Source organism: Lepisosteus oculatus, chromosome 28, assembly GCF_040954835.1.
Source record: "Lepisosteus oculatus isolate fLepOcu1 chromosome 28, fLepOcu1.hap2, whole genome shotgun sequence".
NCBI lineage: Eukaryota > Metazoa > Chordata > Actinopteri > Semionotiformes > Lepisosteidae > Lepisosteus > Lepisosteus oculatus.
The window spans coordinates 5,610,297-5,633,370 of NC_090723.1; the positions used below are offsets into that span (position 1 = coordinate 5,610,297).

Below are 23,074 nucleotides of genomic sequence, written 5' to 3' on the forward strand. Positions count from 1 at the left end.
AACTTTGTGGACTGTAGCGCTGTGCTCCTTCGGACAGTTTTGCCAGCGCATAAAGTTTCATTCGTTTCCGTAGTACCGGCTCCTACTTGTCAAACACGTCTCGGGTGTTTTCGTAAGCTTGTGGTATGCAGTGCTTTCCTTTCTTTTAAAATTAGTTTGAGTTTTTAATATTGCGGTTGAACCGTTTTTGTCTTGTCGGGGAAGCACCACGTCTGCAAAAAAAAAACAAAATGGTAAGTTTTCATAAATGCCGACTCGTTGGACCGATGCTCCGTCTGTGATTTTGTCAAATGTAGGGTGCGTTAATTAATACGATGTAATTTGGAACAGGATAGATGGTACAAGGTTCAGTCACGCAAACCGGTCGTTTCAAATCGCCCAGCGCTGCAGTTTATCTCCCAGTAACAACAGACATGGCTCAGTTGATACAGCTGCCGGGGGTTGACGTTGAGATTGTGAAGGATGTGCATTTTATTGAAGTCCTTTTATTTTCAAGCCACATAATTCCGAATTAACCCCTACCTTTACAGGAATCGAGCGCTAAACCCTGCAGTGCTGGGCGGAGTTTGGTGTGGGATTTTAATCCAGTTGCAGTGAATGCTGGCCTGTATAATTTCAGAAAACCTCGGTACAAACAAGCAAAACAACACCACAAGCTGTGTGTGGACCGCACAGCACTGTGAATTACAGCTGTGTTTTTGATGGGCTTACCCTCGTCACAGATAAGCATTTTGCCCCTGAAAAATAAGTTCTTCAATAAGGCCCAGTCCAGTTTCGGGGGAGCTGTGTATTTGGGGTGCACCCATCTAAAGGGGTGTTGGTGAACTCTTCCGCTTCAAGAGTGCTCCCCGAAAAAAAAAACGCCCTTTTGAGGTTGTGACTCCCTTTCACTCAGTCTCTTCAATTGAAAGGAGAGGGAAAATATTGCAGGCCTGTCACTCGAGGCTTTCTGTGTGAAAACGGAAACATTTGAAGTTCAAAGGCTCGGAGACACAGGTGACTGTAAAGCTGGACAAGCGATCGGGCCCTACGGTGTGCGCTAGTTTTGAAACACAGACTACTTCAGGTGACTGCTGTTTTTGACTTTTTCAAAAACATTTGTAATGAAAGGAGACTTTAAATATTTTTTTAACCCACACCCCTTCCCCCCTTCCCGTATCTTATGTCTTCTAGATGCGAGGTAAGATTGCTATACTGTGGCAATCCCTTTTAACGATTACAGAGCACTATCCTGAACTAACCAGCTTCTGCTTTTGCTGCCTGTACGAAGTTCAGACTGCAACTTTCTCCCTGATCGGTTGCAGTTGAATAACTGGGTTCCTGTCCAACGTCTTTGCCTTTGTCCCCCATGCGACCCTTGTGTTGCACAACCAAGATTCCAGGCCAGGGATCACCCAGAAGAGGCCCTTTCCCACGCCTTACAAACGATGTGAATTATGTAGAAATCAGTCTTTCTAGCTGGAATTCTGTGCCGCTGTTCATTGCCTCTTTGTTTTCTTCTTGTGTGCTTTGTTTCTTTTCGTGTGCTCTTTTTTGCAAAGCGGCATTTGACGCCTGGGCTGAACTGCAGCTCCAGCAAGCTGAAAGGGTGCCCGTGTTAGCAGAACAGTTGTTTACTTGCACAGGGCGAAGGAGGCTGAGCTCGACAGCCTGGTTCTAAAGCGCAGATCTTTATTTCTCTCGTATCTCGCACGGCGCACTGTAGCGCTGTTCAAGTGGCAGGAGATCTCTTTATCTAAAAAGTTATTTATAAATAAATGTTATTTTATTTATTTATAAAGTGAGGCTGAATAGCCTTGTGCTTATCATGCAGATTATCACGCATGCGGCCTCTTCGGTCCTCCCCGATATTGTGGATCAACACAATATTTGAACTAGTTCTCGTCTGTGCACCCAGTAAGGCATCATTTGGAAAAAGGTGACCTCCAACCTGCACCCAGTAACTCTTTCTCCTGGTTCTGCTGTCCAGATTTACCAGGTCCCCTGGCTAGTAAACCCAGTGAGGACTGCCATAGCCATTTGGCACCAGTTGAAAAAGTACGAGGTCAGACCTTTTCTGTACTGTATGGTGTCGTGCATGTTCCCTGTGATGTATTTTTTCTTTTTTAAGTATCGTCTGGGAGTTTTGAGATTCATCCAAATCCAGTACTGGCAAAACAGGACAGGGGGGATTTTTTTTTGAAAAAGAAAGCACTGGTGTCTTAAAATCTTACTGCCAAAAAGATTTAATCCTTACCCTGAGCAGATTAAGTGAGTGCAACAGAGCAAGGACCCTAAAAGTCAGATATGTGGGTGTTGCTTTTCTGATTATAGTTGAACACATTTTCAAGGGAATCGCAGAACTATTTTGTCACCGTCACGTGTTAAGATATGCATAATACAATGGATTTGGAAGAATGTTGTCCCAATCAGTCATTCCTTCATCACTGAATTTAGAACCATTCCTTCACTATACATCTGAGCTCTTTTTGATTACCAAAGTCCAGTCCTGCAGATTTTGTAGGTTGTCAATTGTCAGATCTTAGTGGGAACAGTAAATTAACCCTCTTCTTGTGTTAGATTTAACTTATTACTTAAACCCTGCTCCACTGCTTCTGGTTAGGGAGCAAAGATGTGTGTAAGAATACTTATACTCAAATAGATGAGGGCCTTCTTCAACAGCCTTTGTTTCCAGATAGCAGTCCATTATGAACCTCTGGATATGATTTAAAGTCAAATATGCTAAACAGCCACTGCACCGGTGGCGATGTGGTTGTAAGCATCTTGTTTTGAAGTCTCATCCAGATGATGACAGCTCCTCAACAGTGTTCATGGTTTCCACACTGGGGCGTTGGTCTTGGAAGTGCTTGTTCTTATATCATCAGCCTGTTTTTCTCTAGAGGCTTCTCATCCCAGTACTGACCAGGCCCACCCTTGCTTAACTTCTCAGGCGGTAATACAGCTCTGATACTCGGCCATTCAAACCTACAGAAAACTTTTCAGCAACAAGCAACAGGGGGAATAGATGTTGGATTGCAGTCTTATTTGTTACGTAATGTTTTTAAACAGAACTGCTTTCCGATTGCCAATGAAGCCTTGTGGTTTGAGACTGCTTGCCACAGTAATAGCAGCTGAAATTGACAATGTGGCGCTGTTCGTGGCCTTGGCTGCCCAGAAGAGAAAAATGCCTCTCTCTCTTAGCGTACAGTACAGACAGAGGCTCTCTGGACCACTCCTGGCTGTCTGCAGCCTCCTGTGCCTGGACAGGAACTACTGGAGTTTTATATGGGTGTGCGCAGTCAGTTGTGTTGTGCCAGGGCCAGTCTGCAAAACGGCTTTGCACAAGCTTTCCTTTTTAGTTGTTTTTTCCAGTTGCAGTAATTGGGTTTGGCTAAGTGAACCGTTAAATATTTAAGCTCATGTGTTGAGACCATCGCTGCCTTGGCTTAAGAACCTAAAATTCTCCAAAGTGTTGTTAAGCATACTGCCCCCCCTCCCAGGAAAAGGCCTGCAGCAGCAAAAGGGAGCTGGCTTCCAGAGAAAGTCTAAGAGAGCTGTGCCCTACGGGTGCTCAACGTCAGTTCAGAGCTGCATTGCTGGTCATTGTCCTGTGTGTGTGGGTGAGTCACGATAAGTGCTGGGCTTACAGAACTCATCTTTACCCCTGTGTTGCAGCTGCCCGAGCTTGCCAAGCCCACAGTGTGCATGCGGGACCGGCAGAGGGTGGAGGAGATCATCCAGCGCTTTCAGAGGGGAGGACACGGCAAAGTCCAGGTGTGTCTTGCAGGCGGGGGAGAGCTTTTGTAAGGACGCTGCAGCAGCAGCAGGTTTGCTCTGAATCGGTGTGCGCTTTACAAAGCCGAGACAACTTACAACTTTCAAACTTTTGGGCAAACTAGTGATGCACGGAAAACAAAACAGACTTAAGTGCTTGGTTCAGAATTCTGTGCTCTTGAAGCAAGAAAAGGAAATACTCAAATGTTAGCCATCGGAATGATCTGAGCTCCGGAGTGGGGAGGGGGCATGCGTCCTCTCTGGATATGAGCTGGAGTTTCTGTTGAATACTAACGAATTCTGTAACAGCGCACAAGACACGGATCAGTAGCTGTGGTCCTAAAAAAAAGCATCAATGTTGACAGCAGCTTGACAGCCTGCCTTGAAGTCTGTTTGAAATTATTTCCTGCAGAAAGGAGGTCGGCTGTGGGATGAGGGGGCTTCTGCAGGCTCCCCTCCATGTCAACATTGACGTTTTCAATCTAGAATTTGTTTTGCATAGCGTGTTTCACAAAAACCCTCCTTGTCCCTCGTGATGATGGCGTTCCCCTACAGACATGTGCCTTATTAAGGAAGAGCAGTTTGACATGGGGCTGCAGTTGCAGGAGGGGGGCTGGGGGTTAGTCCCGGTTTCCCTCCCTCCCGAAACGGAAAAGCTGCAAGCCGTCGGCACAGCGGGCGTGTGCGTGGACAGGGCCTGAGCGTGCCGCTCTTCTCTTCCAGGTGATTTCCGACTTCGATATGACGCTCACCAGGTTCGCCCACAACGGCAAACGGTGCCCAACGTGCCACAGTGAGTACAGACCACCTCCCAATCTGCGGTCTCTTTGTGTCGGATATATGTATAATGTTTCTTTATTAGCCCTATACAATTTCTTGCATTAGGAATTCGTCTTTTCGCATACCCCAGCTTTTCTCCATGGAGACACAGACACACAGACATTGGGAGAAGCTGGGGGTCAGAGCACAGGGTCAGCCATTGTACGGCGCCCCTGGAGCAGTTGGGGTTAAGGGCCTTGCTCAGGGGCCCAATGGAGTAGGATTCCTCTGCCGGCCGCGGGATTTGGACCGGCAACCTTCCAGTCACAGGCGCAGATCCTTAGCCACAGAGCCACCGCTCTGCCCTTATGCATGCACCATCTGGCACCCTGCCCTTTATTTAAAGGGATTATGCAATTCTTTGCACAAATGGTGGTGGTGGTGGGTTGAAACAGAATGAAATGCACGGCCGTGTTCCTGAAGATTTCTTGGGATAGTTCGGGGAAATGGCTGGACAAGAACCTCAAACCGATACATTTCTAGAAACCGAATAAGCAAGGACGCCCCGTCACTTGTAACCTGCATGTTCCTATGAGACTAGGAAGACCCTTAGTCTTTGCCTGGGGCTTAAACTAACACAGCTGCATGTACTTACATTCATCACATTCCTGAACGCAGGTGTTTGATCTGTAGGTGGTGTGTGGGGTGCCTACAGATTTTAAGAAATATATATTTAAAGATTGAAGGTTCCCAGAGTTCCGTGTGCAGCGGGAAAAGTGAAGCGCGTGTTGGCAGTGGACTAAAATGTGTTGGAGGGGGGCGCTGTGAGAGTGTCTCGCGATTTCAAGGTCGACGGACAGTTGCACAAAACTCAAAAGCTTTCAAGCGGTAATAGCGCTCGCCTGAGCACAGGATGAGTCGAGTCAAGTTTCTAGCTGGGACGGCTATGATTGGAAACCCCTGAGTGGTGTCGAACAATTGGGCAAGAGCTGCTGAGGGTGGGGGGCGGGGGGGGGGTATTAGTCAGTCAGGGAGCTCTTAGCTCTTGGTGACAGTGACCCCCTGTGGCCTCCCGGGGACTTGCGGGCTCGTGGTGCTGTCGGTAAAGGTCACGCCTCTCCTGCAGTTGGGGCTAAACCTCCTGCAGGGGGCGGGCAGTGGCAACTGCTGGGCAGGTCAGAGGAGGCTGCCCGTCCTTCCTCGTTCTCCCCCATGTGCGGTTGTGGGGTTTGTGAGCTGCGAGCCAAGATTGCAAGCAGACACACAGCTGGCAGTTGCCCTTGTCAGGTGGAAATAATGGTATGTAACAATACTGAATGTATGCAGTTCACCACCTATAGGGAAATGCTTAAGGACGATGGGGCTTAAGATGTATAAGCAAAGGAGAAGAAACCGTTAACTGTCTCGGTTTCTGTGCTCTGCTGCAGACATCGTGGACAACAGCAAGCTGATCAGCGAAGACTGCAAGAAGCAGGTGAGCTGCAGCCGATGAAGGAGCTAGAGGAATCAGTTCAGTTTTTTTATAGCTGCTGTAAGGGAAAGATGGGCTTTCCAGTTTATACTGTAGCAAGACTGCGTTCATGCAGGGTGTCAGGACAGGCTTGGAAAGCTTATTTCCCCACTTGTTGCTGCAGCTGAAGGATCTTCTGAACACCTACTACCCCATTGAGATCGATCCCACGCGCAAAATTGAAGAGAAGTTCCCGTTAATGGTTGAATGGTGAGTCTGGGCAAACACCCATTGATCCTTTCACACAGTATATGTTGTGTTTGGTAACATGCCAGCTACCTGCTTGTGGTTTTTCCCAGTGATTGATTTTGAATTTTTGTTTCTTCAGATATGAATTTTTTCCCCCCATCTAAAACAGTCTTGCTTGTACAGTAAGACTATATATAGTTAAAATAGGAGCATTTCACACTGTGTAATTAGTATTTAATGCTTTAAAAGAGAAGGGAATGCAGCGGAGGCTGAACACTGAGACTTGTTTTCTGTTGTGCAGGTGGACCAAAGCCCACAATCTCCTGACAGAGCAGAAGATTCACAAGGATCAGCTGGCCCAGGTGGTGAAGGAGTCTGATGTAATGCTTAGGTACAGAACATGGTCTGTGTTTGGCTGGTAGATTGTATGGACAGATGAGTATGTGAAGTACAGAGAAATGAAAAGGGGTGGCGAGGGCTTTACGTATGAGGGGAGCATCCATCTTTTTTCATTAATGTGCTTTATAACTCGCTTATGGGAGCTGAGTTCCATTACCCTTGTTTTCTGTATCTGTGAATTAAGTTTGTCTTTAGCAGGATGTGACCGCCAAATGGCTCCTAAGTCATGGGAAATGCACGCGTATTGACACACTTCACAGCGACTGGTCTCTCGGTCCTCACAAGACCACTTTTGGAAGCTCCAGCTGCAGATTATAAAGCCCCTGAAGGGGTTCGCAAACTCTACCCAGATCTGGGTGCCCTGGGGCCTGCAGGCAAACTGACATGATTCCGTGACTGAGAACAGAAAGGACTTCATTATGCAATGGTTTTGTGGGTGGACGCAGAAAGAGCCTGGTCATGTTGCGAACGCTGAGTCACTGTAGAGTATTTGCAAGGATGACTCCCAGCTTTAACCTTCCTGATCTCTTTAGGTATTTTGGGGCGAATACAGTTCCTTAAACTTACAGAGTTTTTTTTTTTAATACAGAGATGGCTATAAGGTTTTCTTTGATCAGCTGCATGAGCACAACATCCCACTGCTCATCTTCTCGGCGGGGATCGGGGACGTGCTGGAGGAGATCATCAGGCAAGTGGGGGTCTTCCACCCCAACATCAAGGTCTTCTCCAACTACATGGACTTTGACGAGAACGTGAGTCTCTTTCAGCAGCCAGACTAAGACTCCTACACCCACGTTTCCCTGAAACCTCAGGCCTCATTACAATCAAGCCGCTCCTTTGTTCACACAGCAGCTTGCCTTTGGTGTGCTTTGCTGAGTTAGACGCGTGGACAAGTTAGTGTCTCTTGGGAGCTTCTGCAAAAGTCCTCGCAGTGCAGGATAAGATTACGTCTTTTCTTTTCCTTTCGTCCAAGATAATTTTAATCACTTTGGCCTCCAATTCTGACAGACGTATCCTCCTGTGGAGTTGCAGTTAGCAAGGAATATGACCAGGCTTGAACCTGTGATCATAGGCGCTTCCCCAAGCACACAAACTGAGCTCTTTTCCACTTGGAAGCTCCTGCAGTGCCTTTTCCTACGGGGGGGAATGCTCCAAGCTCGACATCGCCAGATTTCGAACTTGTAACTTGGCGCCTTTTCTCTTTTTGTCCAGGGGGTTTTGAAGGCTTTCAAAGGGGAGCTGATCCACACCTACAACAAGAGAGAAGGAGCCCTGCTGAACTCCGGCCACTTCGCGGAGCTGGGGGACAGGCGCAACATCATCCTGCTCGGGGATTCCATGGGGGACCTGACCATGGCGGACGGGGTGCAGAACATGGAAAACATCCTGAAGATCGGCTACCTCAACGACAAGGTGAGCAGAGCCAGATGTGGGCTGGGGAAGTTCAAGTAGGGAGCTGCGTCAACATGCGTGGGCTGCAAGGGAATGGTTTATTCCGCGCTGGAAGGGAAAAGAGACGCAGTGTTTCAGCTGTGGAGCCTTCTTTGGGTGCCATTCATCCTACCCTTCTTCACACCTGAAGAAAGCTCCACAGCTGAAAACTTGTTTCTTTTCTTCTGTTTTCAGCTTGAAATATACCTTTACTTGTGCCTCAGAGGCAGATGCAGGCTAGGACAGGTGTAATCCTGCCTTTCCACTTCTATCTGAGCCAGCCCAGCCCGTCGAGCTGTAGGCTCTTATGTAAGCCAGCACCAGCTGCTAGGGGCTCGGGTAACGTTGCGAGGAAAAGTGGATTGAAATCGTTGGGGTGCCCTCGGAGACTTGAGAGGCGCTTGTGAGCTCTCGGAGAGGCGCAGCGGCTTCTCCAGTCACCGCCAGCTTTCCTGAAGGTCATGCAAGGAGCCGGGGGTGAGAGAGCGACGAGGCACTGGGCTTGTCGGAGGAGTTCGGTGTGTGAGCTGTGATCAGGTGATCGCCGCAGTGAGCTGCGCTGATGAGCAGTTCCGGATTGGCAGGGTATCAAAGCAGATATTGCTGTGAATGTGAACTCTCAGACACGCACACTCATCGAGCTGCACACTCTTGCAGTGACTGGCGCTCCTGCTCGGCCTCGGCAGCAGCTTGCACAGGGGAGTAGTGGCCAGGGACTCGGGACTCCTGGCTTTAATTCCCTTCAGTGGGGACACTGCTGCAGCTGCGCCTCAGGGCTGCGTACTGCACCCAGATTGTTCCACCTGAGCAAACCCAACTTCTTCCGCCCCCCCCCCCTTCAGGTGGACGAGAGGAAGGAGCAGTACCTGAACTCCTACGACATCGTGCTGGAGAAGGACGAGACGATGGACGTGGTGAATGCCATCCTGCAGCTCATCGTCAAGGCCAATTAACTGAGGGGGAAAAGGCACCGGGCCAGTGGAGGGGGGGTAGGAGGGAGTGGCGCTTGGAGATAGGTGATAGGCCAGGCAGGTCTGACCCTCCTACTTCCTCTCCTCGCTGGGGAGGACATTTCAGTTAGTTTGTAATGGGTTTATAAGGGGCATGGTGACAGGATCCTTTTTTGAGAACCAGTGCTTCAAAACCCTTGTTTTAATTTCCACGTTCTTAAGGAGAAAATGCCGTTGTGGTGTATCCCCCATCACACCCCGGTGCCTGAGATTTACAAGTTCATTTTTAATTTTTTTTAAAGGATCAAGCCAGTTGTTCTCTTAACCTCCACTGTTCACGAGTGTTTTGTTCGTCCCGTTTACAGACGGCAAAGGTAATGGGGAACTCCTTCCTGAGTCACGTTTTTTTTTTCCTGAGTTTTTCCGTTTTGTTGTGGAGGTTCACTCTAGCGGTTAATCTGGTGTCGTCAAAGCTCAGTGGGTGTCCCTTCGCTTAATCTGTTTGGAGGATGGCATCTTTGTCACGCACGGGCGCTAAATCAGTGATCTGCAGTTCTCCTCCTGGAGGGCCGGTGTACCAGGCCTCTTCCAACGGCCAACACCCGAAGACATGGAGAGAAGTTGCTAGTACTCCCATAATGAGTAAGATCTGAGCTATAAAGAAAATGTATACTGTAGAAACACTGGCCCTCTCCTCCCTGTGCTAAACCTGTATGGAAAGGGGGCTCGCCTCAGACGGTCTCCTAGTGGCTTCATGGCGTGTTTGTTTTGTGCAGATGGAACTGGAGTCTTTTGTGCTGCCCTGCCACGTGTTCAGTTTGCATAAAAGATCTGCATGTAAGGCGTAAACCCGAAGCTTTTTTTATTCGGTTTTTAAAATCTTCATTGTTTTAATGTAGGGCTTATGTCCCTTCAATCTGCTGTGGGAATGATTTTTTTATTATTTTTTTTGCCTACCAAGAGTCTATTTAAAAAACAAGATCATGTAGCTTTTGAGAACCAATAGAAGACTGTGGGTTAGGTTCCCAGGGCTGGGCCTGGAAAACGGATGAAGCATAATTGCCATCATGGGTCAGGTTGGGAGCCCACAGGGACAGAGAGAGAGTTTGCGTGACGTCAGCAGGACCAGCTCGCCCTCCCACAGATTGGCAGCTGTAGTATCACCGGTAACTGACACAAGGTGGCGCTGTGCTCACTTTGTTCACTTCCATCCTTTCTGGTTATAGTGTGCCTGTGGTCCTTGTGCATGCGCAGCTGCTTCTTCTGGGTAAAACGGACTCAGAGTTTTTACTTTTTGAAAAGCTAAGCAGAGTATGCTTGTCTTAAAGACAACTTTCTGTGCCTTTTTAGTTTACAAAAAAAACTTTCCGTTTAGAGAACGGTTCTCGATATCCCTGTATTAATTTTTAAATCCGCTGGAAATCCAGAGGTGTTTATTAGGGTGTTGCAGTGCTCCCCATCCTGATCCTGTTGGCTTCCGCACCTGCTGGCTTTTGTTCCGGACGAGCTCTCGGTTAACGTAACCAACTACTTTTGAGTCGAAAAAATGTTTATATCCTAATCAACCAACTTGTTAGTTCCTTCAAGGCTTCAGTTAGATAATTAAGCTCGACTAGAACGCAAACCAGCAGGTGTGTGGTCCTTCAGGACCAGGATTGGAGATCCCTGTGTTAGAGGGTATTTTATTAATTTTAATGTTAACAGCAGCTTATAGTACACTCCCTGCTGTCCGATGCATGATATATGTGCAGCAGATTATAGATAGCAGAGGTGGACAACCTTGGTCCTTAACTGCCATGTTTCTGCTTTTTTCATTCCATCTTGGACCTTAATGACTTAATCAAACCAGTGGACTGGATAAGAAGGCAGCTGTTTTCAAGGTGTTCATCAGGTGCTAATTAAAAAAAGTGCCACTTTTAGCACTGGAGTGTCCAGTCCTGGACCTGGGGAGACCTAGTCTGGTAGGTTTTATGAGTTAAGTCCATTTCTACAGATTGGGAACATGTGGAAATTATTGTTCAGTTAAGCAGGTTTTGTATTCAGTCAGGGCTGAGGTGCACTAAGCCTTTGGTTCTAAAGGATTTCTAATTTTAATAAATCACCTGCTTAACTGATCAGAGCTACATTGTCTTGCCCCTTTAGAAATTGGTTATTTAAAGCCGATCTATCCAGGACCAAAACCTGACAGTCCTGCTCTAACCCAGAGCTCATGGACCCAGGTTATCTACCTCTTCTACGGTGTCATGGCGTTAACATAGCTGGACTCGAGGGAGTGCTGTTCCAATAGCAGAGCTGGTCTTTTTCTGTGGTGTGATGACAAGGGAAAATGCCATGGCGTTAAAACAGTTGCAGCTGTTTTTCTAGTTTTGCACCTCTGGGAGGTGTGTGTTGGGGATGGGTGTAAGTCACTTAACAAGAAGTTGTTAGGAAAAAAAACATTCTCTGTGATCACTGAAAATTTTAAATTTTAAACAATCTGGCAATTATGAAGGTGTTGGGGTTTTTTTTTACAAAAGAAGCATTTTGAAGATTATAATTTAAGTTGTATTCTTGCTGTTGGGACACTTGGCTTAAAGACTTTTAATTTTTGGTAAACAGTCTTTTGTATGGTTCTTCAGTACTAGTTTACCCACAATGGTCTTTTTGTTTCCATTGTTCAGAACTTGGTGCAATACTAGCCAAAGCTGCATTTGTGCCGTAGTGTCCCCGAGGGAACGAACATAAAAATGACTACTGTACTTGTCACTTAACAGTGGATCACTTAACGAACCCCCCACAGTGGATCAGTTTATGTAATAGAACGGTTATTGTTCATTGCGATTTAGATGTGATTGTTGATCAGAGAGACGCTTTGGGTCCAGGAGTGGTCACTCCAGTTATGGTTATTGCTGCAGTGTTTGTGCATCACTTGACTGTAACATCTGTAAATTGCATGAGAAAACATTCTCGCCTTATTTAACATTAAACTTCGTTTTTGAATTCCCCCATGTTGTGAACTGGAGTGCTGTGTTACCAGAGGTTGCGAGTTCATTTCAAGATGAGGCCAACAAGGTCTGAGGATCACACTGGAGATGTCTGCTGGTCAGTTTAATTCTGGTGTTCATCAAACTTATAATAGGTGCATAAGAAGACAAATATCTTGAAAAGACTCTTAATGAACTTCCGCACAGTGTGTTTTACAAGTCTGTCTTATTTTAAAAAACATTTTCAGTTTTAAAAGTAATGAGCTTTAAATGCTAAAACTGTGCGCTTTGCAGAACCAGTGATTATGAAGATGTTTCCCCCTGACACAAGGCTAGCTTCACACATCCATTCTGAAAGCACTTTCACTGCTGGGGAAGCTGGCAGCACCTGTCACTGAATACTCAGTGTCTGAGCGATCTTTAATAGGGCTCTTACTGATGAAGGTTTTGGATACTCTACTGACAATGTAAGAGGTTTCAGGTGAGAAGAAAGCATCTTGCTCATTTGGTAACTAATACCTTATTAATTATTAATTTATTATAGTCAAGTGACTACTTTATCACAAGGAATCTTCTTCAACAGCAACCCCCAACCTGCTGTGTATTTAAACCTGTGTCTCTTGAGGTTGGTTTTGTCAAGACCTCTGGCGATCTTAAATGCTTCTGTCAAGAACCCCCTCCCACCATCATCCCCTGTGCTCATACACACGGGCCAATCGCCACCACCCCACGCTTGAACCGGTACGATGCAGAGACACCCCAGAGGAAGGAAACACGGGTCAGGAAGCTGGTAGCTATTATCCAAACAGCCGCTGTTTATTTGGTGATTTGTAGTACATGGCGCGAGCACGCAAAGTACACCTCCCACCGGCTTCACCACTCGGCTTATGGCTTCAAAGAGAGCGAGATCCAGCCACAGTGCCTTCAGCAGCATGGGCAGGTGAACAGCCACCGCCTCCTCTCTGAAAACAGCCCCTGGCAGATACCTTGGCTGTCAAAGCTAAAGCATAGGCTGCCACTGCCTGATCCCAGGCTGCAGATTGCGGATTTGTATACAGGCTGTAATCGAAAGAATGTGCTTCCACATCTGTCACAGCTGGACTAGCCTACAGTGTAAAAGGCACAGTTGGCATGGAGCTGGGCTGCTGATAAAGGCACTGTCGCGGTGTCCTCACAAGTGCAACCACACCTTTTCAACACAACATCATGCTCTGGACCACAGTCAGTGAGCACCTTTGGCCTGACTTTGTAATTCACACATTTGCATTGAGAGAGAAAAATAAACTCTTATTTTCACAGAGTAAAAAAAAAAAGCATTGAAGCAGCTGCCTTTAAGCCCTTTTAAGTTAACTACCTGAAAGACTGCGCACCTTCATTGATATTTTAGCCAGGGGGAAAACGTAAACGCAGTATAGTGGTGTAATGTATAAATATATTCTGAATATGGCCATCCTGCCTTTGAATGGCAGTTCCTGGCAGGGTGATTGCTTTAAAATAACCAGCAATTTCCTAAAGGTTTCTAAGAAAATGGATGCAAATCTGTTTATCATATGCTTTTTCCTTGAATTTGAAGGTATTCCATGAGTTTTGTTTCTTATTTATTTGGAGAAATTCCATGAGTTTTGTTTCTTATTTTCTGCATCGATTTACACTATCAAACTACACCATTTCCTCTAGATTTTAGAAAAGTGTCAGATATTACCTGCTAGGACTTAGGAATTTGGATCAATTAGTAACTATGTAACTGAGCAAGAAACCAGAAGAGCACTCTCACAAACATTCACTTATATATCAGGGCATCATGGTTTCAGATCACAGACCATGTTCATAAGGGGAAACTAGATGCCCAACTGCTATAAACCGAAGAGACCTTTCACAAATGCTTTTTTCACAAAGCTTTCCATCAATGATCTGCAAAGTTACATGGCAGTATTTAGACTTTATAATGCCTAAATACCAAACAGTTAAAGCTCAATAGTGAAAACGCAGGTTAGACTTCAGCATGTAGACATTTCACATACCAGCTGCTTCAAGTGCAAGACAAAGGATGAAAGGTATTTAAACCATTAGAGCCTGCAGGATTGCATTACAAACCAATTGGGAGTTCCGCATCTCCTCTGAAATGCACATAACTTCCACTTCTGCTACTCCAGTTAGTCTTCGGATCTTTCTCAGGAATTAAAATGTAATGTGACACTACTCGATTGTCCCTGAAGACTCCTGTAAGCCACAATACTCTGTAAAATCTGTGGCTGCTTGTCTCTTCTAAAAGAAAATAAATAGTAATGTGTAATAAAGTTAAAAATGTATAGCTTCACTTCTCAGATGAAAATACGAGTGGAAACATTTGTAGTGTGTGAGTTCATTCCACTGGCTGTAAGGCACTGGTGGCGACAGGAGTCTTAATTTCCTGAGCCCTTCTGGGGAAAATCTTGGGCTCAATGCGTGCAATACGGTAATCACCAAACCCTCTGGTTGCCTGGGCATCCAAATAATGATTTCTTTTAAAAAATAGCTTGAGCCAAGTTTTGGGGGGGAGTCGACTGAATGAACTGCAGCTGTGGCAGCATCATGCTGGCTGGTCACAGTCTGCGTTTCTGGGTACTGAATGGGCAGGTTCTGGGGAGCACCTCCCTGTGTGTGTGTGAGAGTGTGTGAGTGTGCGCACGCCCCCCCCCCCCGGCCAATCACAGCTCCTCGTGACGCATTTTCTCCGCGTCCTCGTCCACCTTCAGCTTCAGCTCCTCGGCCGTGATCTTGCCATCCTTGTTGCGGTCCTGGTTCCCGAACATGTCCTGGATGACCACGTCGGGGTCCTGGCCGGGCTTCAAGCGACCTTTGCCCTCTGCCTCCTGGGTCTTAATGAAGGTGGAGAACTGGGCAGGGGGGGACAGGAAGAAGGAGGAGGTGAGTTACCGGCTGAGAGGGGTGCCAGGAACACAGGGGGGGCAGATCTGTCTGGCTGATGCGCGCACGGTACGCACACGAGATTACCAGGGTGACCCAAGCAGCAGTGGGGCTCAGTCAGAGTACCGAGAGTTCGAGCCTGGGTCACCAGTCCCCCAAGCCCTAGGGTTCCCTCAACAGTGGTGTGATATCAGCGGGGGGGGTCGGTCACTCGGGGTTCAGGCAGCTCCTCTGCTTGGTGCCAGCATGGGCACAGAACCCACAAAACTGGTCGTTTACAAATGAGCAATGATGAATTAAGAAAAATACGATGTGAACCTTGGAGGCGTGACGTAGTTGTGGGGTTTAGTCCAGACGAGTTCACGTTTAAACAGACAATCCCTATCCCTTAAAATCTGTGCAAAATGGAATAAAATAATACATTTAACCCACTGTGCGCGTTTCACTACAGTGACTCTCGGTGGGCTTCACATAAAAAAAAGCTAAAAGAGAACTAAAAAACTTGCAAAGAAGGGAAATGATAGGGAATTAGACGGCTTATTGCACCGGAAGTTGACAGGGCTGCTGCTGGAGAAGGGATTTAAGATCTGGAGGGGCTCGGTTGAAACTGCTCATCTGACTCAGAGCAGCCAGGACAGGGACAGCATCCAATGCATCTATACCGGGACAGCCAAGTATCAATCGAAAACTATGGTGCTGAACGTTTGTAAACAGTTTTGGATTTTAAAATGCACACGGAGGCCTAGAGGCGCTCTTGATCTCCACGGAAGCCCAGGCTCGGCGTGGTCCGGCGGCACACTGACCTCCTCCAGGGGCACCTCCTTGTCCTTGTCGAGGTCCAGTGCCTCGAACAGGTTCTCGGGGGGCTCCTCCAGCCACACGAACAGGTAGCCATCGGGCACCCCTTTCTCCAGCTTCAGCAGCTCCAGCTCGAAGCGCAGCACCGCGCTGCCAGGCACCCCGCGGGCTGGGCAGGGAGCAGACAGGCACGTCAGGCCAGGAGACAACAGACAGAGAGTAACAGCCATCCTGGATCAGGCTGGGAGAAGCTTGCAATGTGTTCTGGTTAAGCTACTAAGCAGACTCGGAGCATTAAAGCCTGAGTGGAAAATGAAATAGACAGCCCTGTAGAAAATATATATTTTTATATATATAAATATATATTTCATAGAATAATATCTCCCCCCCCCACTACCTAATGATAAGTTCTTTTTTCTTCACCCTGCTTTCTCCCCAGCACTATACCCTTGGCCAAAATGCAACAAAACTAGAACTCTGTTCTACGACTTGAGATGAGTGACAACTTCTTAATTTCTGATTAACTTTGTATGTTCATTAAAAAAAAAAACAATAAAACATGAGTAACAAAAATAAAAATCTCCCCCCCCCCTCTCCAACCCCACACCTCTCTCATTTATCCTTAAACTAGAGAAACTCAAACAGGCCCGGGGCCCTCCGGTTCAGTCTGGCGCTGGCGGAATTAGCACACCGCTGTCGGGAGGTATGGATCCTCACAGCCTGCGGCAGCCTCGCGGCGGGGGGAGAGGCAGGAGGCACAGTCTTACCTCCTTCCTCCCCGTGGCCGAGGTGTGGGGGCACGACCACCACTCTCCGCTCGCCGACACACATGCCCTGCATGCCCGCGTCCAGCCCGTCGATCACCTTGTTGGCTCCCAGGAAGGCCTCCTGGGGGTGATCGAAGTCGTTCCTACACGGGGGACAGACGCAGACTCATTCCAACATGTGCCAGGCATGCCTGTGGTACTCTTACAGCAGTCCCGGGTTCGAGTCCCTACTGCACACTGCTCTTGCACAGGACGCATGAGAGGTCTGGACCCATAGGAGATTAACAGGACACAATGTGACACAACGGTACCTCTGAGGTGGGCAGGACACTGCGGTCCAGTGGGATGCCCTCCGCCCAGTCCAGACCTACACAACAACCATAGACTTTCCTATGGGTTGGGCATCTGGAATTTGTGGTTTACAGCCGAAAACCAAATGGAATTGCAAAAAGGCTGAGAAAACTGGGTGCAAGTATTAGTGTATGAATGTCGACAGTGACCAGTTTGAATGAATTTTCCCTGTGGGTCCAGACTTCCCAATACACCCTGTAGACTGGAGCAAAAGCCCATCGCCCACCTATCTGTATATAAGGGTACCAGCGCTGCCGAGGGTAACCCTGTGATGGACAAGCTGCCCGTTCAGTAGCAGAGTCATGTGCTCTACTATTGTCTCTTCATGCTACAGAAACCAGAACTCACAATGTTCACGTTTCCATAGCTAATCCATGGAAGGAACCAGTTGGAACAAAGCTCATCTTTCAAACCATACCCCCACCCTTCCAATTTTAAGGCTTTTTGGAGGACGCCCTGGGCTGTCTCTGAGGACCCATGCATACAGAACCACTGGCCAACAAAGGCCATCAGACAGGGCTGCCCCTGCTGGCCTTGAACACTGTCACACACAAACAGGGAGAGCTTAGGCATCACACTTACACAGCTGATGCAAGATCAAGTGTTGATCTCCGAATTTACTACAGCTCAAGAGACAATATTGCTGATAAGAGGTCACGCGCGATTGAAGCCAGGGCACAGAGTTCAGTCCTAACCACAAGACCCTGCCCCCTGGTTGTGCGGCAGGGCCAATCAGGTGGCGCGCTTGGTGCGGGCCGGCCACTCACGAGGAGAACAGGAAGGTGCCGTCCAGCAGGGAGCAGTTGTAGTGGTAGTACACGAGGTCGTTGGAGGCGCTGGTGAGGTTGCAGTCCGGCGGCCTGAAGGTGGTCTCGATCTCCACGACGTCGTTGGGGTTGTGGAAGTCGATGACATGGATGTCGAAGACCAGCACGGCTGAGGCAGGGATACTTTCACCTGGGGTAAGAGAGAGATAGAGGCCGAGATGGGAAACCATCACAAGCACCACACCCACTACAGTGCAGGCAGGATAAGGACATTTACAGACTAAAACAGGTCCTCCTGTTCAGGGTCCAAGACGACATCTTCATCGTGTGCACCACTGAAAACCCATCCTGTTTAGCTCGTCATGACTGGAAAAGGGGCTGGTGTATGTGACTCAACCTTGCCAACAAGTCACCCTAAAGTTTTCCTTGTTTCTGTATGGAGTCTGCATGGTGCCTCCATGTTATGCTGAATTCTGCAGTTTCCTTCCACGTTCCAAAGACATGCGGTCTAGGTCAATCGGTGACTCTGTATGAGAGTGTGCCTGTGGGCCTGACAGAGACTCCAATTGCTGTTTTATTCTTTTTATTCTTTCAGTGTGTGAGCTCACCCTTTCATTTTGCTGTGTTCTGCAAAACTAAACATGTTATAAAAAGTCGATTCCAAGCCCACCCCAGACACTGACCTGCTCCGTTCTCTCCGTAGGCCAGGTGAGGAGGCAAGGTGACCCGTCTCCGCTCCCCGATACACACTCCCTGCAGGGCCTTGTCCATTCCAGCGATCACGTAGCCCATCCCGATGTACGTGTTGTAGGTGTGATTCCTGGTGTAGCTGCAACAAGAGGGGAAAAAAATCTTCACTGTGGGTCCTGTTGCAACTCGTGTGAAATCGCTCCAGATGCCAGCCACTTTATTTTTTTAGATTGCTCGAGATCATTAGCGATCTTTGGAGATCACTGGCAATCGCGGCCATTGCTTGAGATCTTTTGAGATCAACCGAGATCGTTCGAGATGTTTGGTGATCATGCGAGATCATCGGCCATCCTTTGCGACCTTTTGAGATCATTTGAGATCTTGGCTGATAGTTCAAGATCCTCATCATGAGGACAACCATCAGAACAGGTGGATTGATTTCAAGAACCAGCTACTGATGATCTGGTTCTGATATTGCAGTGCACGAACTGGACAGCACGCCTCTGGAGAGCTGTTTCCAGGGGGCTGATCCTTACGGAGGGGACTGGCCCGTGCGTGGAGCGCTGCGCCCTGGGACCCACCTGGAGTCGAAGGGCGTGCCGTCCAGCAGCGTCCCGTTGTAGTGGTAGCGGACGAAGTCGCCCGCCACCGACTTGCGCTTGCAGGACTCGGGGATCTGTTGGTATTCCACCACGACGTCGTCCTTGGGGTTGTGCAGGTCCACCAGCAGCACGTCAAACATCAAGCTGGCCTGGGGTGGGATATCCGAGCCTGGCGGGGGGCAAAAAGGTCAGCCTTTCAGCGGGCAGCCAGGTGACAGGCCCTTTCTTACCAACGCAACAGACCCTGCCCAGGTTTCTCATGAGGTGGACCACATAGCACAACAAGGCCGAGAGGCTAAATCTAGAATCGTTTTGCATCTCCAGTTTGTGCCTGGGGGTTTAACCCAGTCGAATTATCCATTATACATGTATATGTATTATACCTCTTCTCTGGTCTATTCATGCAAGTATATCAGGTCTTTGACTGGCTTCTTCTGTGTCTAAAAGCGGCTATTGAATAAACTGATACCAGTGTTCTACACCTCAAATGCAGGGCAGAGGAAAAGGCTCGTGGCTCCGGCTGTTCGGAAGTCCCTGCGTTCTTACCGTATCCCTTCTCTCCGTAGGCCAGGAAGGGAGGGATGATGATGTTCCTCTTCTCGCCCACGCACATCCCCAGCAGCCCCTCGTCCATGCCCTTGATGAGCCACCCTTCCCCCACATAGGTGTCGTAGGTCTGCTTCCGGCTGTAACTGCAGGGCACAAGGGTCACTGCACTGACACACTGCTCCTCTAGCCCAGGGGAGATAAACCCCATTGTCACAAGGTCCCCCCCCCCGGTTTCCTCCCACAGTTCAAAGACATACAGGACGGTTCACTGGCTAGTGGGAAACCTGACCCTGGCGTGTGTGTGTTTGTGTCTGTGTGTGTCCTGGAATAAACTAGCGTCCCATCCAGGGTGTAGCCTGCCTTGCACCCCTGGCCTGCCTGAATCGGCTCTGGCTCCTCTGTAACCCTGTACTGGATAAAGCAGTTAGAAAGGGGACTGGTGGATGCCGACGGCGGTCTGGGAAAAGGCAACGACAAACAAGAGAATCAAGCCCCAGCCCAGATGTTTCGTGTCCCTGCCGTGCAGATGTGCGCCAGCTGCGCTACCTGGAGTCGAAGGGCGTGCCGTCCAGCAGGGTGCCGTTGTAGTGGTAGCGGATGAAGTCGGACTTCTGCACGGTGCGCTTGCAGTCCTGCGGCTTGTCCAGCGTGCGCGTCTGCACCTTGTCGTCCGGGTTCCAGATATCCAGGAGGAGCACGTCGAAGACCAGCGTGGTGTCTGGGGGAATGACGTTACCTGCCAGCAAGACAGACCGCAGAACTCTGAGAGGCCCGGCAGGCCAGGTGTCCTGCACTCGTTATCACCGGTCACTGGGCTTCCCCACTGCTGCCACACTAAATTGAATTAAAGGATAAATTGAAATTTCACTATATTTCTCAAGCTAGATTATAGCCTGATCATGGCTGTGGCTTTGGCAATGATTATAATAATAATAATTGCTCACACTTATATAGCGCTTTTCTGGACACTCCACTCAAAGAGCTTTACAGGTAATGGGGATCCCCTCCACCACCACCACTGCGACGGCAGCCATAGTGCACCAGTACACTCACCACATACCAGCTCTCAGTGGGGAGGACAGCAGAGTGATGAAGCCAGTTCATAGATGGGGATTATTAGGAGGCCATTGGTATAGGCCAGGGGGACATTTGGCCACGGCACCAGTGTAACACCCCTACTCTTTTCAAGAAACACCCTGGGATTTTTAATGACCACAGAGAGTCAGGACTTACATCTCATCCGAAGGACGGGACCTTTTTATCGTGTCCCTGTCACTACACTGGGGCATTGGGACCCACACGGACCGCAGGGTGAGCGCCCTCTGCTGGCCCCACTAACATCTCTTCCAGCAGCAGCCTTAGTTTTTCCCCAGGAGGTCTCCCATCCAGGTACTGACCAGGCTCACACCTGCTGAGCTTCAGTGGGCTGCCAGCTGGGAGCTGCAGGGTGATACCGCTGCTGAACAGGACAGACAGCTGTAAAGCTCAGTGGGTGGGGGGGTGGTGTATAAATTCATTGAGCGGGTGTGGAAGGGGCTCGGCTTGGGCGGCCTCTGCCTCAGTCCCAGCGGCATGGCCAGCACCCGGTTTCCCAGCTGCGGCGTGGCGAGGCCTGGAGAGGATATTTAGCAACAAAAGGAGCAGAAAGGAAAGGGAGGGAGACAGAGCCGTGCCCATACCAGCGCCCAAGCTCCCGTAAGCCAGGTGAGGGGGCACCGTGATCTTCCTCCTCTCGGTGATGCACATCCCCTGGATGCCCCGGTCCATCCCCGTGATCAGCCTCCCGAGCCCGACCAGCCCGCTGAACGGCAGGCCGCGGTCGTGGCTGCGACCCCCGAGAGGAAACGGAGAAAAAAGAAAAACGCAGGCGGGCCAGTCAGTCTGCGCTCCGACGGACAGGCCGGAGCTCTTAAATGAAAAGACAGGCCGCTTTGTGCAGCGGCTGAAGTAGCTGGTGACGTGTTCGCTTTCATTGTCAGTATATAAACCCGAAAAAAGTACGTACCGGTACGCTCCTCCGGTATTAAGCGACATTACAGCGCCACCTACTGTCACCAGTCGGTCTTACACCCAACCAAATCCCTGGAAAGGTGATTAAGCCGAGCCGGTGACGTTTGGACTGAGTGCCTTCATTATCGCCACACAGCAGTGAAGCCTTTTTTTAATCAGATAAATGAAGTAATAATTAAAAAAAATAAAAAACACCGGTGGATTTGGGAGCGTGTTTCACGATAGACGTGCTTGAACGCCAGGATACGGTTAATCCTGCGTTGAAAAAGTGTGACATCGCAGGACCCTGAGAGACTGTAACGCAATACTTTAATTACTAACCTACAAGACTGCGTCGAGCCCATTCGAAATCACACACACTTCAAGGCCGTAAAACCCGCGTGCATAGAGCGGCCTTTCTCAGAGTAAACACGCCCCGAGCGACACAGACTAATCTGGGCTGAGGCTTGCGGTTTAAACCTGGAATTTACCGACACCGCCAGCCCTGTCTCCCCGACCAACGATACTGGAGTCGCAATTCGCTGCAACGCCGGTCTCCACTTTGATAACGCAGGAAAGCGGGGCACCTTTAATTCTTATTTGTTAAGGGACAGAACGCACTTTATTGGCCTAAATGTATTCTTCCTCTTATTCAACTAACCTTATTGGCCTAAATTTATGCTTCCTCTTGTTCAACTACTATTCTAGATCACTAAACTGATTTCAATAAAGCCTTTTCACAAACGTCGTGATTCTGATATTGCATTTTAGATTCTAGATTGTAACCCAGCGGTGTGCGAGTGATTCATCACCAACGTTGCACGTTTCAGAAGTCTTTTTATGCATAAAGGGGAAAGAAAGTTGGGAATGTTCTTTGTCTTAGGGTAAAGGCAACTCTATGGAGGTTTTGTTTTTTTTTAATCCTTTAAAGTAGACTTTGCTGTGCAAGTAAGACGCTTCCGCACTCTCATCTGGTGGAGAGGTTTCAGAGGCATCCCTGACACGTCTGCAGACGCCCGGGGAAGAGCAGCTCGGGGGGGGGCTACGCTAATTAGACGTTGCAAGGAGGTCGCGTTCTGTAAACGCTGGTCTGCCCTGCACCCAGCCCAGGTGACGCCCGCGAGGCGCAAGCGGGGCTCTGGGGGTGGGGTGGGGGTCCGGCACCGAGGCTCCCGCGGGGGGTCTCACCTGGAGTCGAACTTCTTGCCGTCCGGGAAGGTGCCGTTGTAGTGGTACCGCACGTGATCCCCCGTCTGCACCTCGCGGGGACAGACCTTGGGGACGAAGTAGCGGTCGATCACCACGTCCTCCAGCGGGCCGGGGTCCCCCCACACGCCGGCTCCCACCGCGCTCAGGAAAAGCAGCACCAGCGTCGACTCCATCTTGACTCCCGGCTGCGATGGCGATGCTCTTTTTGGTTGGTTTGGTGTGTTTTTTTTTTGGCCTTCCCCCCCCCGCTTCTGCTTCCCTAAGATGTCGAAATATTAAAGGGCTCCCCTCAAAACCGAAGTGCAAACTGTTGCAAAAAAAACAAATCGTGCGGGACCCCTCTGTAGAGCTTCCTCGTCCCTTCGAAGCTCAGGAGAAGTGCTGCGGTTTCTCATTCATCCCAGGGAAGGGGGAGGCGAGGGGGGCCGAGGGGGGAGTTGAGCACTTTTTTTAGGAATTCTGCAAACGTGTAAACTGGCCTTCGGCTACAA

At 48.9% G+C, this 23,074-nt stretch overlaps 2 protein-coding genes across 3 annotated transcripts; one reads left to right on the forward strand and one right to left on the reverse strand.

The window, feature by feature from the left end:
* On the forward strand, nucleotides 1–11,975 carry LOC102686286 (cytosolic 5'-nucleotidase 3). Of its 2 annotated transcripts, XM_015362201.2 has the most exons (10): nucleotides 1–233; nucleotides 1,970–2,044; nucleotides 3,655–3,753; nucleotides 4,477–4,546; nucleotides 5,940–5,986; nucleotides 6,147–6,232; nucleotides 6,513–6,602; nucleotides 7,200–7,362; nucleotides 7,823–8,023; nucleotides 8,884–11,975. In XM_015362201.2, exons 1-10 carry the CDS (start codon nucleotides 231–233, stop codon nucleotides 8,992–8,994), a joined length of 945 nt encoding a protein of 314 aa, XP_015217687.2. In that variant the 5' UTR covers nucleotides 1–230; the 3' UTR covers nucleotides 8,995–11,975. The 2 variants fall into 2 exon arrangements, with proteins under 2 accessions (XP_015217687.2, XP_015217688.2); XM_015362202.2 differs by lacking the exon at nucleotides 1,970–2,044 and having other exon boundaries at nucleotides 3–233.
* Nucleotides 11,976–12,749: 774 nt separating this feature from the next.
* Nucleotides 12,750–23,074, reverse strand: fkbp10b (FKBP prolyl isomerase 10b). The gene is made up of 10 exons (XM_006638251.3): nucleotides 22,563–23,074; nucleotides 21,065–21,210; nucleotides 19,932–20,121; nucleotides 19,383–19,528; nucleotides 18,816–19,005; nucleotides 18,228–18,373; nucleotides 17,545–17,734; nucleotides 16,427–16,569; nucleotides 15,665–15,828; nucleotides 12,750–14,830 (listed from the first exon to the last, which is right to left on the reverse strand). The coding sequence occupies exons 1-10, from the start codon at nucleotides 22,754–22,756 to the stop codon at nucleotides 14,642–14,644; spliced, it is 1,698 nt and encodes a 565-aa protein (XP_006638314.1). The 5' UTR covers nucleotides 22,757–23,074; the 3' UTR covers nucleotides 12,750–14,641.